The following is a 19131-nucleotide window of genomic DNA, read 5'->3' on the forward strand; positions in this document are numbered from 1 at the left end:
ATCATTTTTATAGGATTATTTAATTAATTATATAACGGATTATGGATAAATAGGATTATTATTTAATTAATTATATATATTATAAATTATATATATTATTTAATTAATTATATAAACTTAATTCATATAACGTGCTATAAGACCGTAATATGATAGCTTTACAACCAAAAAAGGCCCATTTTTATACAACCGTTTAGTAGTATAGAAGTTCTATAAAAAGGGTATACAACTCTTATGCAACTATTTTACACAGCGTTATATATCTATTATAAAACTAGTTTTATTGTGTATTACGTGGTCACATCTAAGAAACAGAACAATAAAAATATTTGATCATTTAGCGAGGTAAAAGAGTATTTTATTTTTTACCGAAGAATATTAGGAGCAAATTATATTTTAAGCGTGTCGTAAAATGAATCTAGAGGATGTGGATTGTTAAAAAGGAGACTTTACTCGACGGTGAAAATGGCGGGTTGAGCCAGAAGGTACAACAAATATGTAATATAAAAAATCATTAATAAGGTTTGAAACGTAGGGACAACTTTTGTTGCGCCGAAAATTTTACTGGTAGATTATAGGTATCTATTTGGCAAAAAATTAAAGCGCTTTAATTTTGATTAAGGTTTACGTATAAATTTAAACAATAAAATAAAATAAAATATTCAAAAATTCTTGTTTTTAATTTAATTAAACAGTTTATTACTGTATGTGGGAATCTTATCACAAAATAGTTCTCAAAAAAAACATTTTACAATTTATTTTGATGTTTTTAATTTTGCTTCATATAATGGCGGCCATACGCCATACAAAAATTCTGCCTTAAATATAGCGAATTATAATGCAACCATTTTATTATAAATGAATCCCTTAAATAAGTCTTTGTTGTAAAATAAAACGGTATAAGATAAATATCTATCATTACCCAGAATTTCCAGGCACTATAGAACTATTTTTGACATATTGAGATTTGTGACAAATGGATGTTGCCAAATCTCATTTGATTAGTATTTAAACTAACAAACATGCTCAGGTTTTCATGGTTTCATGCATGCCCGACGAGTGAGCGGCAACCTAAGGACTCGGAAAACACAACAACTACAGTAAAACTTTTACATCAACGTGGCAACAATACTTTGAAGAAGCCAGACAACACGAGAGATTTTGGCTTTTGGGAACCCAGGGAATTCTCGGGATTATTTGCCGTAATTTCGATGAGTTTTTTCTTACATGCTCTTTATAACTACCACTGCGTATGTTTACTTTTTTCCAACTTTGTCCAGAATTCATAATAGCTGTGATTGATTATACTCGTACGTAGATATTACTTTTGCAACAACAACAATAACAAAATAAATAACTAGGTATACCATTTAATTTAAAATGAGGTTATATTATACATTCCCAGTTTTATAATGCAGATATTACAGCGAATTTATTTTGTTAATCACAATTTTATCATATAAGGCTATATAACTAGTGTTGTATACAGCACCGTAGTTAACGCAATAAAACATTCTATCATACAACGTAATACAACTTTAATAAGACAAGTTTAAGTAACTATTATATGATCTTGTGACTACTAGTTATATGAATATTATAGAACTTTTACATGGTGGGTATAAGAGTCTAATAAAATAATATGTTTGTTATCATATAGCATTGTCTTATTAAGTGTTATATCATACTAAAAGAAATTATCGTTTAATGCGTTATAGGATACGTTGTAAAAATCACTAGAAAATAGTTTAATATGACAACTTTTATTAAAAAACAGAATGGTCGAAACCAAACCCTTAATAAAATCAAGCAGTCCTTAAGACAACGCTATTCGACTGTTATAAAATAATTCAATTCCTTTAGAACTTCTTTTTGCTACTTGGGAAACTTACAATATGTCTTACTATATTCGATCGTCTCGATTCGAAATTTTCATACAAAAGTTCCTGGACGTCTAGAATATGAACTTGTCTCGAGAAAGCGGCTGCACTGTACTTCATGTATACCTAAATCTGTTAGTGACATAATTTTGACTATCATCTTCAATTAAAGTAACTATAGCGGATACAACTTCTCGACTTACACCCATCTCTGCTAGAGAACTGCCGAACAGCCAGCAGACAATAATATTACGATTTTTCAATAGCAGTGACAGCATTACGTAAATAATAAACACTATTTCATATGTCTCTTGATTGGAATCAAAAGCAAAGGTATGGTTTTAATGTAAAAATTATGAAAAAAATTTTGTGTCTTCTTCAAAAGCGAATATTTTCAATCGAAGATCACAAAATGCTATAAAAATCGGAGAAGAACTATTGGAATATGTAGCGGAATTCAATTACATCGGCAGTTTGATTTCGGAGAAGGCCAATATCGACTCTGAAATTCAGCACAGGATTAGCAGTGCCTCAAGAGCATTCTGGAAATTAAAAGACACGGTTTTCTACAATCATAACTTGAGCACAAAAACGAAACTTGCAGTGTACTGAGCAATAATAATTCCCACCATGTTATATGGAAGCGAAACCTGGGTGTCGTACCGCCAACACATGAACGCATTAAACAAGTTGCAACAGAGACACCTTAGACAACTCTTAAGAATCCGGTGGTTCCATCATGTCTCAAACGTGTCGGTCCTTGAAAAAGCAAACTGCGAGAGTATTGAAGTCATTATTACAAAGTCCCGCTTAAGATGGACTGGTCACGTATGCAGAATGCAAGAAAATCGCATATCAAAATCGCTGCTTTACGGTGAACTTGTAGACGGTAAGAGGAGGCCGGGTGGACAACTCAAAAGGTACAAGGATATTTTCCACGAACACTTAAAGGGGGATTAACAAGCAGAATGAGTGGGAAGAAGCAGCTCACAATAGAACGGAATGGAGAAGAATTGTAAACTCAGTTAACAGCGACAACCAAAAAGTAAAGAGGCAACAAAGCATTGAGATTTTTGAATGTCCGGGGTGCGGTAGACAGATAACATCACGTATCGGGCTTTTCAGTCACAGAAAAGCTCATGAAAGAAAACGCCTTGCGTGACCATCTTCTGATGCGTGTCAAATACTCGTCAGCGAGTAATGGCAGTACACTGTAAAAAAAAATGAGTGAAATTTCACTCAGATTTCACTCAATACTTTCTCAATTTCTGTCCACACCCGATTGAGTGAAATTTCCACTCTACAGAACCGAGTGAATCTTCAATTCTCAGAGTGAAAAGCACTGAGTGTTTTCACTCAATCGAGATTAGACGAAAGACTCCTTTTTTACTCATTATTGTTTACCTTGAGTAGGATTTTGATCGATTTTGATAATTTATTCACTTTAAAATGAGTGAACTCACTAAGTGTTGAGTTCAAGACACCTTTTATTGAGTGACTTTTACTCAAATTTGTGTTACACTTAACTCGATTAGTACTCATATCTGAGTATTAATTTCACTCAGTATTGAGAAATATATTCTAAATTATTTTTTTAAAAGCTATATGTAAGCTAACTTGTTATTTTATAACAGGTGGGCAGGTGCCTTTCAAAGGTAAGTTTCAGTTTAGGACATGGTCTCGAACATGTCCATTTCCTAAAATTCACTTTTGGGAGGCATCTGGTCACTTGTAATAAAATAACAAGTTAGCTTACATAGCTTTTAAAAAAATCATTTAGAATATTTCGTTTTTTTTAACAAACCAAATAAAAAACTGTAGAACCTTCAAAAATATTTTTATTTGTCATTTTTATTTGACAAAAAAACAAATAAAACCAAATATAACACTATTATTATAATATCAAAAACATTTTAAAAAGTTTTCAACTCTTTTTGGAAAAAATACAGGAACTTTTTAAGCTAGATGTCTAGAAAAGTTGCATCACATCGCAAAAATCCGCTTTATTAAGAGCATTCGTCAGCTCGGCTACCAACATTCTCGAATATTTCTAATTTCTAAACTAACTTTTAATAACGAAAATCCTCCGGAAAATCCAGATACTTTTCCTCCTGAAAATTAAAAAAAAATGTTATTCTGCCAAATGTTCCAGTTCCCAGTTCCAGATTGAGGGAAAGTACCTAGATTTTCGCTACGCTAATTAGTCCAGGAAACATCCGAGCATTGCGGCAATCAGTAGACGCAGTCGAATTTGAATATATGTTAGGCGGATTTCTGCGATGTGAAAAAAAATGTTCTTAACATAAAACATATTTAGGAGTTATGAGTTCGTATTCGCTTCACCACGCCACGCGGCCACTGTCACACTTTACATCACACACACATACACTATGGACTTGTAACCTGGGCACCTTCGAAGGAACAAGACAACCTACGACTCGAACAGATAATTAAAAACTGAGGAACAGGGAAATAGCTTATTCGGTATCGAAGAAGCGCGTATGACGTATGATTAGTAATGAGCGAAAATACTCTAAACTGGGTGATTTCACTCAAATTTTTATTGTGTAAAACATAACATGAGTTTTTAAGTGAATTTTTCTATTCCATTACTCAAAGATAGGGGTTATAACTCGAACATGAGCTTATTCAATAGCTATTGATTAAATAGAGATCATATTTGAGTAAAATGATGAATTTACTCTATTTTAGATAAAAATGTACTCAATTATTTCACTCAAAAAATTCACTCCCTGAGAAATATGTGTTCACTCAGGCTGATTTTTTACAGTGTATGTATGTATGTATGTATGTATTTTCAATAAAAATAAAGCTATTGAGATGAACCAACAAACAAACTATCGGTAAAAGATGCATACCTAGCTGATAAAATGACTTTTAAATTCTTTGCTTTGTTAAAATATTCCACACAGGGTGTTTCAAACTTTCACCAAGATATCAATATTTTCTTTTCCTTCGTATAATTGACAGATGGGTTCTTTCATTTTTAATTTAGCAAGAGATACTAAAAAGTCGTATAAACTAGCTACAATTTGCGTACAAATAAAATTTAAACCATAAACACATATTTGTAGTACAGTTCTATGTTTTTCAGGTAAAACGTTAAGTGTAGACAGGGCTTAAGCTGTGTTTCATTTAATTAATTTCATTGTTTACATACGGGAACAGTTGTGTTGCTATTTCATAATTTTTGGCTGTAAGTCAAAGTTGTTGAGGTATTCCAATATTGATAACGAATTTCAGACAGACGGTTCAGGAATTTTGTGCATTTTTCACTGTCACGGGACGTTGTAAAAATAGACAGGAAAATCTACTATGACTCAAATTTGACCCCAACTTTCTTTAAAGTTATTTTTGGAAGCTATAGGGAAATCTTTTTACGTCAGTAGAAATTATTTCATACAAAATAATGTTTATTTTATTATGATTCACTATTCAATAAAATTCTTGCTTTTATTTCTTTTACCATTTTATTTTTTGATTCTTTAAAGTACTTCGTGTATTATGAAATACAGTATCTGCGTCCAGTTGACTTGGAAATGACGATCGATGACATTCCCCATATAATTTTCCTTAGAAAATGACAGTGATCTTATTTCGTAGCCATCGCTGACGCCGTTTTTTTTTCGGTCGTATGGTACTTTAATCACAGCTTTAATCAATTATTTCAGTTTCCCTACAAAGGTATTTGGTCGTATGTACAGGGTGTCCCATTTTGGTTGAAATCATACGATACCTATCTCCGTTATTCGTGAAAATAGAAGGGTGCGGTTTGCACAAACCTGTGCCACTTTTTTGTCGAAGGGAAGATGCTGTCAACAAAATTTTCATTTTTATTTTTTTCTGCGTAAAAAGTTCTACAAGAATCAGTTTTCACCTTTTCGATATCATCCATAATAACGGAGATACAGGGGCTGTCCCAAATTGCAAAATTTTCGAAAATACCCTGTAGGTCAGAAACGAAGAGGGCTATAAAAATTTTGTTTACGGCATCTTCCGTTTGACAAAAAAGTGGCACAGGTTTGTGCAAACTGGACCCTTTGCTATCTTCACGAATAACGGAGATACCGTATGATTTCAACTAAAATGGGACACCCTGTGCATTCATCAGAACCAGGTACCGGAGGGAGGTCCATGGATTCGTATCCATCCGGATCTACTCATCTCTATTTCAAATATTGCCACTAGGTGCTATAATAATAGACTATCAATTACAACTAGACACACATAGGTATTTGCGAGACAAATATTGCCTCTATACTGGGTACGTCTCAAAAGTGGCTCACCCCTATAACTTTTTTATTTTTTTTTTTTTAGATAAAAAATCGAGATTTGGTATGTTTGGTTTGGTTGTACTGTAGTATATAACATAAATTAGGATTTATTGACGTATTCAATTGTTTTCGGTCACTTGTCACTTCTCGTTTCACCGGAAATGACTACAACTTACATCCTCGGTATTTTGTTACTTTATTCGATATAAAACGACACTCTCAATAGAATGACATATCATATGTCAACTTTTAACATTTTCGAATATCAATTATTTGAAATTGCAACATGCGATTCCTAACAATAAAATGCCTTTTCCAAATATGCTAACGAGCCACCCTCGTTCCATTTGAACAAATTGAGATATGATTAAAAATACGATTTAGGCACCTTTTAACCGGCCAGGATAAGACACTAAAACACTAGAATTTCAGATCTGTTTTTCCAAGGTACCTTGATTACAAATTAGTAATTCTAATAAATTAGAAATTTAAAATACAATTTTGTTTTAAACGAAAATGTCAAAAGTTGACATATGATATGTAAATCTATCGTGTGTCATTTTCTATCGAATAAAGTAAAAAATATATCGAGAGTGCGATTTAAAAATCGAAAGTTGTTGTCATTTCCTGTAAAACAGGAAGTGGCCGAAAAGAATTGAATACGTCAGTCAATCCTAATTTATGTCATATACTAACATATCAAATCTCGTTTTTTTATCTGAAAAAAATAAAAAAGTTATAGGGGTGAGCCACTTTTGAGACGCACCCGTTATAGGGTGCTATAATAAATATTACTCTTTATATTAATAAAAGTAGAATTTAATTCGGACGAAGTCCTGGGAAAGAAACTAGTAAATAAATAAATCCACTAAAGGCTATCATATTTACAATTTTTCTCGTGATAATTTATAAAAGTTTTAGCGTTACACCTACCCTTGGTTACAGCTCGTATGAGTAAAACAAGAAATCCCTTAATACGCTTTTCGTGTCGACAGTAATACAGCCTTTGGACAGCAATCGCTTTTATTATATAGAAAAAAACCGCTTCCAGTTTTTCGTTTAACGGGCTATTGAATATTGGGGAATGTTCCATTATTTTTTATTAAAATAGGCTGGCAGTTTCATAAGATTGATTGTATTAATATTTGAAAATAATTTGTTCTTGTTTTTTATCTTTTATTTATTTGCTGAAAATTAATTTTTCAGTAGCTCTAAATTTTCTTTATGTATCATTCTCTCATTTTTGTAATGAAGATTATATATTTGATTTCTGTGGCATTTTAGGGTCAATTAGTAAACATTAATTAATATAATGTCAATTATTACAGTTGAGGGTTGGAACCTTTGGTGTTACACAGCAAAATAAAAGCACTAAATCACGACAATACACCAAAACACTTTTACTTTTACACTGGGCGCGCGTTTCGCTAACCATGTTAGCATCATCAGCAGATGATTATAAACTAAAGTACAATCTACAAGTTGAGCGTTTATATACTCGCTTAGTGGGCACCGAGTGGGCGTGGCAAAATCTAGCCAACCGAGTCAGAGCCCACTGAGCGTAACAGTTAGATTTCCGCCACTAGAGTAGTAGGAACAAAGAACTTGAAGGAATTGGACCGTTGTCTCTGTTCATACTATCTTTACATTTATTAATTCTGATGCTTTCATATGCATCTAATTGCCTGTAATTTGAGACTTGTTTAATTAATTTTAAATTATTAAGATCTATACAACGTTCTTTATCAACGATATGTTCGCCAACGCAAGATTTATCCGGTCTACCATATCTTATCTGAGCTAAATGTTCTTTAAATCTAGTTAATATTGATCTTCTAGTTTGCCCAACATATTTCTGATTACAATCTTTACAAGAAATTTCATAAATACCCGACCTTTTCAGTGAGGTGTTTTATCCTTTGGATTACCTAATAATTGTTGTAATTTATTATTAGCACTATGCACAAGTTTATAATTGACATTCTTAAAAATTCCTTTTAGACCATGGGATAACTCTTTTCAAGTGAAGAAAGATACGTCTAAATATTTTTCGATACCGTTTTTTTTTAAATCAAACACCTAGCAATATTTTCCTAATAACCAAGCATCAGAGAACAAATCCGCGAAGGAAAACTCACATTGTATTATGCAGGTTATTTTTTATGTCTTGGATAACATTGCAATATTTAAAATGTTCTGTACAGAAAAATTGGGGTTGCAATTTAAAATAACTTTATCATTACTTTTTTAGACACACCCCGTACACAACATTTTTTTAGGATAGGCACTTTTATAAACCATGCGCTTTTTGAAACTATTTTTCATATCAACAACGACGATATTGAACTTCTTCTAACTAATGCGCCACCCTGTATTCTTTATAAATATTTATTGAATATTTATGAAAAAAAAATCGTAATAACTTCTGGACGCTTCTAGGCATTGAGTTCAAATTTGGTTACATACAAAGATTTACTATGTTAATTAAATACATCTTTAAACCCTTTGTGATGAATAAAGCAATAATTCTTGATATTTACTATACCTAAAAAATGCAATGGCAAATTTTATACAAAATTAATACAAAAACGTACTAAGTAAATAACCCGTATTATATTAGATTATAAAATTAAAAATCGGATGGATCTCGAATACCTTAGTCTATTATTTTAACAACCTATGCGCCCTAATTAATAAAATACCTTTGAAACATTTTTCCCTCTACACAGAAGAAAATTAAGTTAGAAATTTCTAAAATTTAATTATTTCAAAATATCCTTACCTTTTATTATTTTTTTTTATTTAGAGTACCAGCTTTGCATCATTATAGAAAATTAATTAGTAAGAAATGAACACTAAATCGATTTTTTTGATTCGAAGTATATACCTGGTTCATTTCAAAAGTAGCACACCCCTATAACTTTTTGATTTTTTCAGATAAAAAAATGAGATTTGGTATTTTAGTATAATATGACATATATTAATGTGTGGTATCAAATCATTAGTAAAAATTCTTTTTCCAAATACCGTATGATCGAGAAAAAACGGCGTCAGCGATGGCTATGGAATGAAGATCGCTGTCATTTTAAACGTAAATTTATATGGGAAATGTCATTGATGTTCATTTCCCAGCCAACTGGACGCCGTTTTTTTTCGATCATACGGTATGCTAATGAGCTACCCTTGTTCGATTTGAACACTAAAAACTAAACGACACTAAAAATATTAGATGAAATCCATTTTTCCAAGGCTCCTTGATTAAAAATTAGTGTTTTTAACATAGCCATGGCACCCTAGATTGAAATTTAAAATTCGTTTTTTTAAGTGAGAATGTCAGAAGTTGACATATGACATATGACATGTCATTCTATTCATTATTATTGGTATTTGGGGCTGATTATCGATTGCGGCTGGCGGCTCTCAAAATGTTGCCATTATTTTTTTTTTAAATTCAAAGTTAAATAAGTCGGTTATTATTAAATTATTTTAAAAATTGTAAAGAGAAAATAGTATGTTTCTTGTAACCAGATCTACCATCCCTTAAAATACATGCACTTATTTCTGGGACACCCTATACAGGGTGAATCTTAAATAAGTACAAATATTTTTAGGGCTGGTAGATCTCGATTAAAGGAACATAATATTTTCTCTTTACTGTTTTTCAAGTCCAAAATATAACCGACTTATTTTACTTTGAAAATTTCCAAAAGAATTATTTTTTACTAAAAATTTGATAAACACTGGATCTTTTCTGTGTTTTCTTTCTTGTAAATTTAATCTACTATCTACATACGTTGCCATAATATCAAGAAAAAAAAATCACCAAAAAAAATGTTCAAAAAATTTCAAATTTTAAGATTTTTTTGTTCGTGAAAAAACTCATAATCGTATTTCTGGGGTCGAAATTACTACCCATTAAAATATTTGCACTTATTTAAGACTCACCCTGTATAATATCGATATGGTCACTATAAATGTGATAGGCAGTTGATTAAAGACAACAATATTTAAAAAAAGTTGTTGAATATTACTATGAATATACCGGGTGTTGCATGGTCGAGCGGGACATAGGAAATCCCATGTAAATTTTAATGGGGTCAATTATTGGCTTCCCTAATTATTTTAGAGAATAATTCTATTTAGGTTTATTGAATAGCACTAAAACCCACATTCAAAAGAATAACTTTAGATATTTTTGATTAGCCCGTTTACGAGTTATCGCCGATTTTTTTTTAAATATTTCTCCTTTCTTATGGCCCTGTATTGACTTATGAGCACCAGTCAAGGTAAAAGATAACTGTCAAATAAAGTTGTCATTTCAGAAATTTGTCTATTTAGTGCTTTATTATTATTATTAAAAACTCATATACCTACATCGAAAATATTAGCCATGAATTACACTACCGAAGAAAAAGTATTGATGATTAAATGGTATTATCAAGGAAATAGTTATCAAAAGGTGTCGGACATGTTTGCTGCTCTGTATCCGAATAGACCGATACCTGAAAAATCTACAATCGCAAGGAATATCCACAGATTTGAGACCAAAGGTACCCTAATAAATAACTGCAGATGTGAAGCAAGGCAGGAACAAAGAGAAGATGCAAGAAATGATACCGTCTTGGAAGTTTTATTGTGCGTGGAAGAGAACGATGGAAAGATCAGCACAAGGAAACTTGAGGATGAAATAGGAATAGATCACACTACAGCGTTTCGAATTTTGAAACGACATAAATACTATTCCTTCAAATATGAAAAGCACCAAGAGATACGAGATGGGGACGAAATACGGCGGCAGGCGTTTTGTTTTGATATGATGGAAAGAGCAAACACGGATAGGGAATTTTTAAAAAACATATATTTCACTGACGAATGCACGTTTACCTTAAATAATGAACCCAATGTTCAAAATTATCGATATTGGAACAAAGAAAACCAACACAGATTTGTCGAAACAAGGACGCAATATCCACAGAAAGTAAATGTTTGGGCAGGGATATTCGGACACAGTATTTTCGGGCCATTATTTCTTATGCGAAATTTAAATGCAGAATATTATTTGGAACTACTCGAAAATCATATTTTACCTGCTTTATATGATGCCGCTAGGGAAAATCAGGAAGTTTGGTACCAAATGGATGGCTGCCCGGCACTTAGTACCCTGGCTGTTCGGGAATATGTAGACAATAGTTTTAACGGAAACGTTATTGGCCTAAATCATACTTACAGTAAATTGGCCAGCAAGGTCTCCTGATATTTCGCCAAATGATTTCTTTCTCTGGGGCCATCTAAAAAGCAGGATATACAAAGATGAAAAATACCCAAATCTAGACGAGTTAAAAAATGCTATTTCTGCCGAATGCAATAAAATTTCAGTTTACCAACTAACGAATGTAAGAGAATTTTATGATGGTTATTGTCTAGCAGTCGATGGAGGAATATTTGAACATTTTCTTAAATCCTAAAGTTCTAACAATTTAATAGTACCTAAATTAATAAGTTCTTGAATATTGTAATAATACTATAATTAACCTTGTATTTGATTACTTTATTTTACTTTAATTTATATTAATTTGTATTTATAAATACATCTCTAAGATTTCCGATGTAGGAATGAGTTTTCAATAATAATAAAGCACTAAATAGGTAAATTTCTGAAATGACAACTTCATTTGACAGTTATCTTTTACCTTGACTGGTGCTCATAAGTAAATACAGCGCCATAGGAAAGGAGAAATATTTAAAAAGAAATCGGCGATAACTCGTAAACGAGCTAATCAAAAATATCTAAAGTTATTCTTTTGAGTGTGGGTTTTAGTGCTCTTCAATAAACCTAAATAGAATTATTCTCTAAAATAATTAGGGAAGCCAATAATTGACCCCATTAAAATTTACATGGGATTTCCTATGTCCCGTCCGACGATGCAACACCCGGTATATTTTTTTAGCATTAAAATATGTGGAACTTATAGTAATTTTTATCCTCAAAATTTCATTGGAATCACTAGTACTTGGAAGAAAATTATAATAAATCAGTCGAAAGATTATTAAGATTTTCACTTTGTAGCTACGAAACAAAGCAGAATCGGACCTATGTCGATATTAATAATAATTCTTATTTTTACGCGAGGAATCTGCCACTAGGTTACAAATATAGCATTGCTCTTTTTCAGATCATTTCATGATTTTACATGACAGCTTTTTATAGCGGAAGAACCGCGTTGTGAGGTTTGGCATTCTTTACCAACGGTGATTTTATTATACATATGGTGTGATTAATCGTTACAATCTAGATTTTTGTAACCGAAACGAATTTGAACCACATATTTATATTTAACCAAAGTACAACATTGCTCTTTTTCAGATCGTATCATTTCTGTGCGAAAATATTAGCGAGCTATTATTAAAGCATGCGAGAGGTGTGCAAAAGTGGGGCGGTCGTGGCCGCCGTGGTGGCCGTGCTCGAAAAACAGACCCGCCAGTTCAGTCCGCCGCCCAAACTGCCGCCGAAGCCGCCCAAAACGCGCCCCATCCTCGACGGAAATAGCCCCACTAGGAAACCAACAACACCAACAAACTCCGACAAGAGCGCTTCTAAAAATAGCCAAGACGCGATAGCGGAACATCGCAACTTCGAACTGGCGGTTAAAGACTTCGACTCCGTGGTGGCGGACGTGGAAAGGACGTTCTGCAGCAATTCGGCTCCAGAGTCTCGGAAACCGTCGAGTATCTCCAAGATCAGCCGACAGAGTGCGTGTCCGGTGGATGGAGATGTGCCCGTGGTGCCTGCGGCGAACGTTTCGGACTCCGGTGACGTGACCCATGGGGTGGGTGAGGGTGAAGTGCGGAGGGTTGCCGTAGGCAGGAATTGTGTGACTATAGACTTCAAGAGCGAGGGTGGAGGGTACGAGGAGGATGAAAATACTGGAAAGAATGATGAGGAAAAAAGAAGGTAAATATTATATGCAATTTTTATGCAGTATGTCCCCAGATTGGTCTTTTCAAGAGGAAAAATTTAGTTATTATTGGCATTTTGAGAAAAATGTATTCTTCATAAAAATGTTGCTTGTTCTAAAATGTTTAAACCCGTTTATAATTTTCCAAATTTCCATACCGTTTTAGAGAAAATTAAGAAAAACATGAAAATATGGTGGAATTTTTTCTTAAGCCCTAAAAATCAAAACGCTTTTCTATGGTAATATAACTTTGTTTTCATTCTTTGATACCGTATGATCGAAAAAAAAAACGGCGTCCAGTTTGCTGGGAAATGACGATCAATGACATTTCCCATATAAATTTACATATAAAATGACAGCGATCTTCATTTCATAGCTATCGCTGACGCCGTTTTTTTTGATCATACGGTAGATTGTTATTCATAGAATTTTAATTAACGTAATATTTTTTGTTATTTTAAAATGTTAAAAAAGCACAAAATTTATTTAGTTCAATGCTACGGAAGGGTGATAGTTACCGGAAAATATGATACTTCAGCGACAGCAAAGAATATATGACGTTTTAATCAAAATTAATAATAACCATCTATCAAAGAATGAAGTCGAATTGTATTACCATAGAAACGCCTTTTGATTTTTAGGGCTCCCGCCATATTTTCATGTTTATCTTAATTTTCTCTAAAACGGTATGAAAATTTGGAAAAGTATAAACGGGATTAGGCATTTTAAAACAAGCAAAAATGTTTATGAAGAATGCATTTTTCTCAAAATGTTTTTTTGAGAAAATTTTTTTTTTCTTTTTTTTTTCTCTTGTAAAGACAATCCGGGGACATACTGGAGATACTTAGCGAGTAATAAATTTAAGTATACAGGGTGGGTCATAAAATCGTGGCACATAAAAGTTTTATTTTTTTAAATAGTACTCCCTGTATATTATTGCATATTTCGATTCTTCCTTCAATTCTAAGCAAAAATCGAAATCACACCATGTACCTCAAACCAACCGTTTCCGAGTTATTGACTTTTGAAAATATCACTTAAACAATTTGATTTAATTAATTTCGATATGTTCTGTTTCATTTAGCGATGCCATTCTGCCGAAACTGTGATACCGTTGTGATGGGTTTTTTAATGCTTATTAGCTACTAGTAAATTTAAGTATACAGGGTCGGTCATAAAGTTGTGGCACATCAATTTTTTTTTGTAAATGAAACTTCCTGTATATTATTGCATATTTCAATTCTTCCTTCACTTTTAAGCAATAATCGTAATACACAAAATATATAAATTGAAGAATTGAAATGTTAAACGACAATTTTGTATTTTCCTGACTTGGTATAATCTCATTTTATACATCTATAAATGTTAACTTGAGAACTAATGTCAAATATTATCAAGTATCACAGTTTCGGCAGAATAGCATCGCTAAATGAAACTGAACATATCGAAATTAATTAAATCAAATTGTTTAAGTGATATTTTCGAAAGTCAATAACTCGGAAACGGTTGGTTTGAGGTACATTGTGTGTATTTCGATTTTTGTTTAGAATTGAAGGAAGAATTGAAATATGCAATAATATACAAGGGGTTCTATAAAAAAAATGAAACTTTTATGTGCCACGTCTTTATGACCGACCCTGTATATTTAAATTTGTTATTCGCTAATAGATATTTAAAAATCCTATAACTTTTGTATTCAACTTTTTGCGGTACCTCCTATATTTTACCTAATAATCGACCATTTCCAGACATAACCGCGACCCTGTATATTAAACTGACATTAAGTATCAAGTTCAATAAGCGTAATCATAGTTTCTCGATATACAGGGTGTCCCAATATTCCGTGGACATAGAATTAGTACGTATTTTTGAAATCAAAACAAGTTCATTGGACACAATTTACTTCTATATGAAAATGCTTTATTTGCCCGCTAGAGGGCATCAATCTTTAAAAAAATTAAACACATTTTTTAAGATATATTTTAAGAACCTTTTTATTAAGTGCTTTAAAATTTGACTTTCACAAAAACAAAGGAAAAGTACGGGAAGGATGAAAACTACCCCCACCCCTACATAAATTTTAGCGTAAATATTTCCTAACCCCACCGACGACATATTTTCTTTTCGTAAAATGATCCCTTTAATATTTACTACATTAGTAGTTCTATATCCACGGAATATTGGGACACCCTCTATAATTGCTTACAAGATTTTTATATTATTTTTAACTTTTGAAATGGCTTGAAATTGTTTAAAAAATTATTTGTGAACGTTTGAAAAAAATGTTCTATTCGGGGAAAAAAGTCGACTTTTAGAGAATGCATAAAAATTAAGATACTAAAAGGACTAATATTCGATTTTTTGTACAATATGATTGAAAAAAAACGGCGTCAGCGATGGCTATGAAATTATCGCTGTCATTTTATATGTAAAATTATACAGGATGTCCCAGAAGTAAGTGTAAGTATTTTAACTGGTAGTATAGTTCAGCCCCAGAAAAACGCCTATGAGGATTTTATCGCGAAAAAAAAATTGAAAATTCGAAATTTTTTGAATTTTTTTTGGATTTTTTTTAGTTTTTAGTTAAAAAACATAATTTCTTGACAATATGGCAACATAGGTATTAGATTAAATTTACAAGAAAGAAAATCCAGAAAAGATTCGTTCTGGATTCTGGAGAAAAAACTGGTTCTCAAAATTTTAGCAAAAAATCATTTTTTTTGAAAATTTTCATGGACTTATTTGAAAAACGATAAAGAGAAAATATGTTTCTTTTATCGAGATTTACCACCCCTTAAAATACTTGTACCTTTTTCTGGGACACCCTGTATATGGGAAATGTCATCGATGTTCTTTTCCAAGCCAACTGCACACCGTTTTTTTTCGATCATACGGTATTTATAATAAAATAATTAATGGAGTATTATTTGATGTTATACTTAATGTAAAGTAACAAAATATACATACGCTAAAAAGTCTTTGACTCGAAGGACAACTTCAATAGACAGTGAAGGCAAAAAATAGCTAAAAATATAAAGGATCGATACATGTACTCTTTTATTTTTCCAGATGGAACTCTTTAGCAGAGATGAAAAGGCCGAAATTAGATAAAAATCTGAGTAATATCCTTGAAAGCTGCTTCTTTTCATTAAGTTGAGAGCTAATTTTGTAGTGGTTATAAAATAATAATTCTGTGTTACAGAAAGTCTGGGTTCTCTGAGTATAATAACCTAATTAAAAAGTAATCAAATTAATTGTTTTGGCGTTTGCTATTAGAGTATAAAAAATGTTTTTACTTTTTGCTTATAATATTGGACAGATAGATTCTTCTATTCTCTAAAGTAATTTTTTAAAGCTTATACAGGGTGAGTTTCCTACGATGTTCTCTATGGGTATCTCGGAAACTACTGGAGATAGAGAGTCGGTTAAATGGGGAAAGAATTGCAGTTTTGTGGGGTCATAAATATTCGCCTTTCAGATTTTTGAAAAAGTTCATGGCTTACTAGATATTTCGAAAAAAACAAATTTTGGCTTTTTAAAAAATTGTCTCTAATTTCATTATAAGCTATTTTAGACAAAAAGTTTTCAGATAAAAGTTGTAGATAATCACATTAATGAGACCGTGTCCTCCGTTTTTTTCTAAAGCTTGTCATTTTTGATATATGACACAAACATTTTTTTTTTAAATGGAAACCATAGTTGGCCATGACTTCATAAAAAGCGCCATTTTTTAAGCTTTTTAATGATATAAGCTATAATATATTTTCTTCGAAAAATTACTGAGATATGGTCAATTCTTATCATTTTTAAACAATTTCACTTAGTTAGCCATGGAAACAAGTTCAATCGGCGTTGCTCTCAGAAATGTTAAGCTGTCACATCCAAACTTTGTAAATTATAATAAACAAAAATTGTAAATATGAATTTTTCAAATGAAGAAAAGCGTGTAGATACTCGCGCATCAATAGAGCGGTTTCAACATGACACACCACCCCCCACCCTTCATAATGAAAGAAATTTTAAAAATTATTTATATAATAATTATACAAACGCAGGGATAGGAAGAGGTGGACTAATTGCATGGGCCTCCTCGATCACCTGACCTATCCATTTTAGACTTTTTTATACCGTATAGTTAACAATAAGGGTTGACAAAAGAACTTATGAATTAAGAGAGGCACTCGAAGTGGCGGTACGAGAAAAGTTTAATTAAGTCGACCGGTCCTTCTATGAGATTAAGTAGGAATTCAGTTTTAAAAAGATGCAACTCAAAACAATGACGGATTTTTTGAGCATTTTCTAAAATAACTTGAAAGTGTATGTAGTGATATTATTTTTTTAAGTTTTAGTTTGTGTAATGTAAATTGTAAAGAACCGTTTTGTAATATATTCTGACTTTTTATAAGTTATAAATCATAACAGAATAAGAATACCATGCAATCTAAGTGAAATTAGTCAAGAAAGATAAGAATTGGCTATAACTAAATTTAACTTTTCTAACATATCTTGAAAACCGTTCTCTAAAAAACGTAACAGTCACCGGACAACGTATCCTCGAAAATGTATGGCCAAGAAAGGTTGAACCAATAATCCTACACGTTTTTCTTCATTTGAAAAATTCATATTTACAATTTTTGTTTATTTTAATTTACAGAGATTGGATTTGACAGCTTCACATTTATGAGAGCAAAGACGATTAAACTTGTTTCCATGGCTAACTAAGTGAAATTGTTTAAAAATGATAAGAATTGGCTATAACTCAGTAATTTTTCGAAGAAAACATATTATAGCTTATATCGCTAAAAAGCTTAAAAAATTGCGCTTTTTATGAAGTCATGGCCAACTATGGTTTCCATTTTAAAAAACATATGTTTGTGTCATATATCGAAAATGACAGGCTTTGGAAAAAAAACGGAGGACACGGTCTCATTAAGGATGTGATTATCTACAACTTTTATCTGAAAACTTTTTGTCTAAAATAGCTTATAAGAGAATTAGAGACAATTTTTAAAATATCCGAAATTTGTTTTTTTCGAAATATCTAGTAAGCCATGAACTTTTTCAAAAATCTGAAAGGCGAATATTTATGACCCCACAAAACTGCAATTCTTTTCCCATTTAACCGACTCTCTATCTCCAGTAGTTTCCGAGATACCCATAGAGAAAATCGTAGGAAACTCACCCTGTATATAGATAGTTAATGCTTTGGGCAAAGAAACGTCGTTCTTGGCCCTATTGAAAAGCGCCAATCTTTTGGGTCAAAGTCATATTCATTTCGACTGAGAGATCCTTTTTTTCAGTGTATGTATATTTTTTCACTCAGTAGTTTTATACAGGTACGGACGAAAAGTTATTACTCTTCAAAGCAGTTAAAACACATGTAGGTGGCACCCTCTTCAAATAGAAGTCATATTGACGTCAAAATCAAATTTCTCATGTCAAAAAACTCCCAGACACCAATTTTAATCCAAATATTGACGTTACTTCAGAAATTATATGGAAAAAATCGAAATAAAAATGAAATTTCTACACCCTGTATCTCTGAAACAAAGCAGTTTAGGACATACATTTATACGAACTTTTTTACTTATTTTTATCTGCAAAATATGCTGCCGAAGTTTCCGGAATACAGTTCGGACCACCCTGTATTTATATACAATTAATCAAAAAAAATCATAGAAATTGGGTTAAAAATAAAAAAAATATAACACTCCAAATTTGACGAAATATTCTTCCGTTGCGTTTTTTTGCATCTGAGTGTAGATATCTCTAATTATAGTAAAAAAAAATCTAAAGAAATTTGTGATATGCATACCTTCAAATTAGATTTATTTCTAAAGCAAGTAGATTTAATAGAGCCCCGGATATGTTCAGACATTGATACAAAATCCAGGTGCTATTCAACTTGGAAAAATATATTTTCGAAGCAGCGTATAAATAAATTGGCTAGCATAAAATTAATTCCAACTGGAAACGAGTGCATTCTTTCCAAATACCAGG

General features: G+C 31.9%; 1 protein-coding gene across 5 annotated transcripts in view; it reads left to right on the forward strand.

Moving 5' to 3' along the window:
- Positions 1-19131, forward strand: part of LOC115891488 (liprin-beta-2) — a 122561-nt gene that overhangs the window by 37178 nt on the left and 66252 nt on the right. For all 5 annotated transcript variants that reach the window (XM_030911951.1, XM_030911947.1, XM_030911952.1 and 2 more), the window contains exon 2: positions 12540-13127. In XM_030911951.1, the coding sequence (XP_030767811.1) occupies positions 12586-13127 (542 nt within the window). In that variant the 5' untranslated portion in view covers positions 12540-12585. The remainder of the gene's footprint in view (positions 1-12539; positions 13128-19131) is intronic.

The sequence above is a fragment of the Sitophilus oryzae genome, unplaced genomic scaffold (genome assembly GCF_002938485.1).
Source record: "Sitophilus oryzae breed Bouriz unplaced genomic scaffold, Soryzae_2.0 scaffold_1181_pilon_pilon, whole genome shotgun sequence".
Lineage (NCBI taxonomy): Eukaryota > Metazoa > Arthropoda > Insecta > Coleoptera > Curculionidae > Sitophilus > Sitophilus oryzae.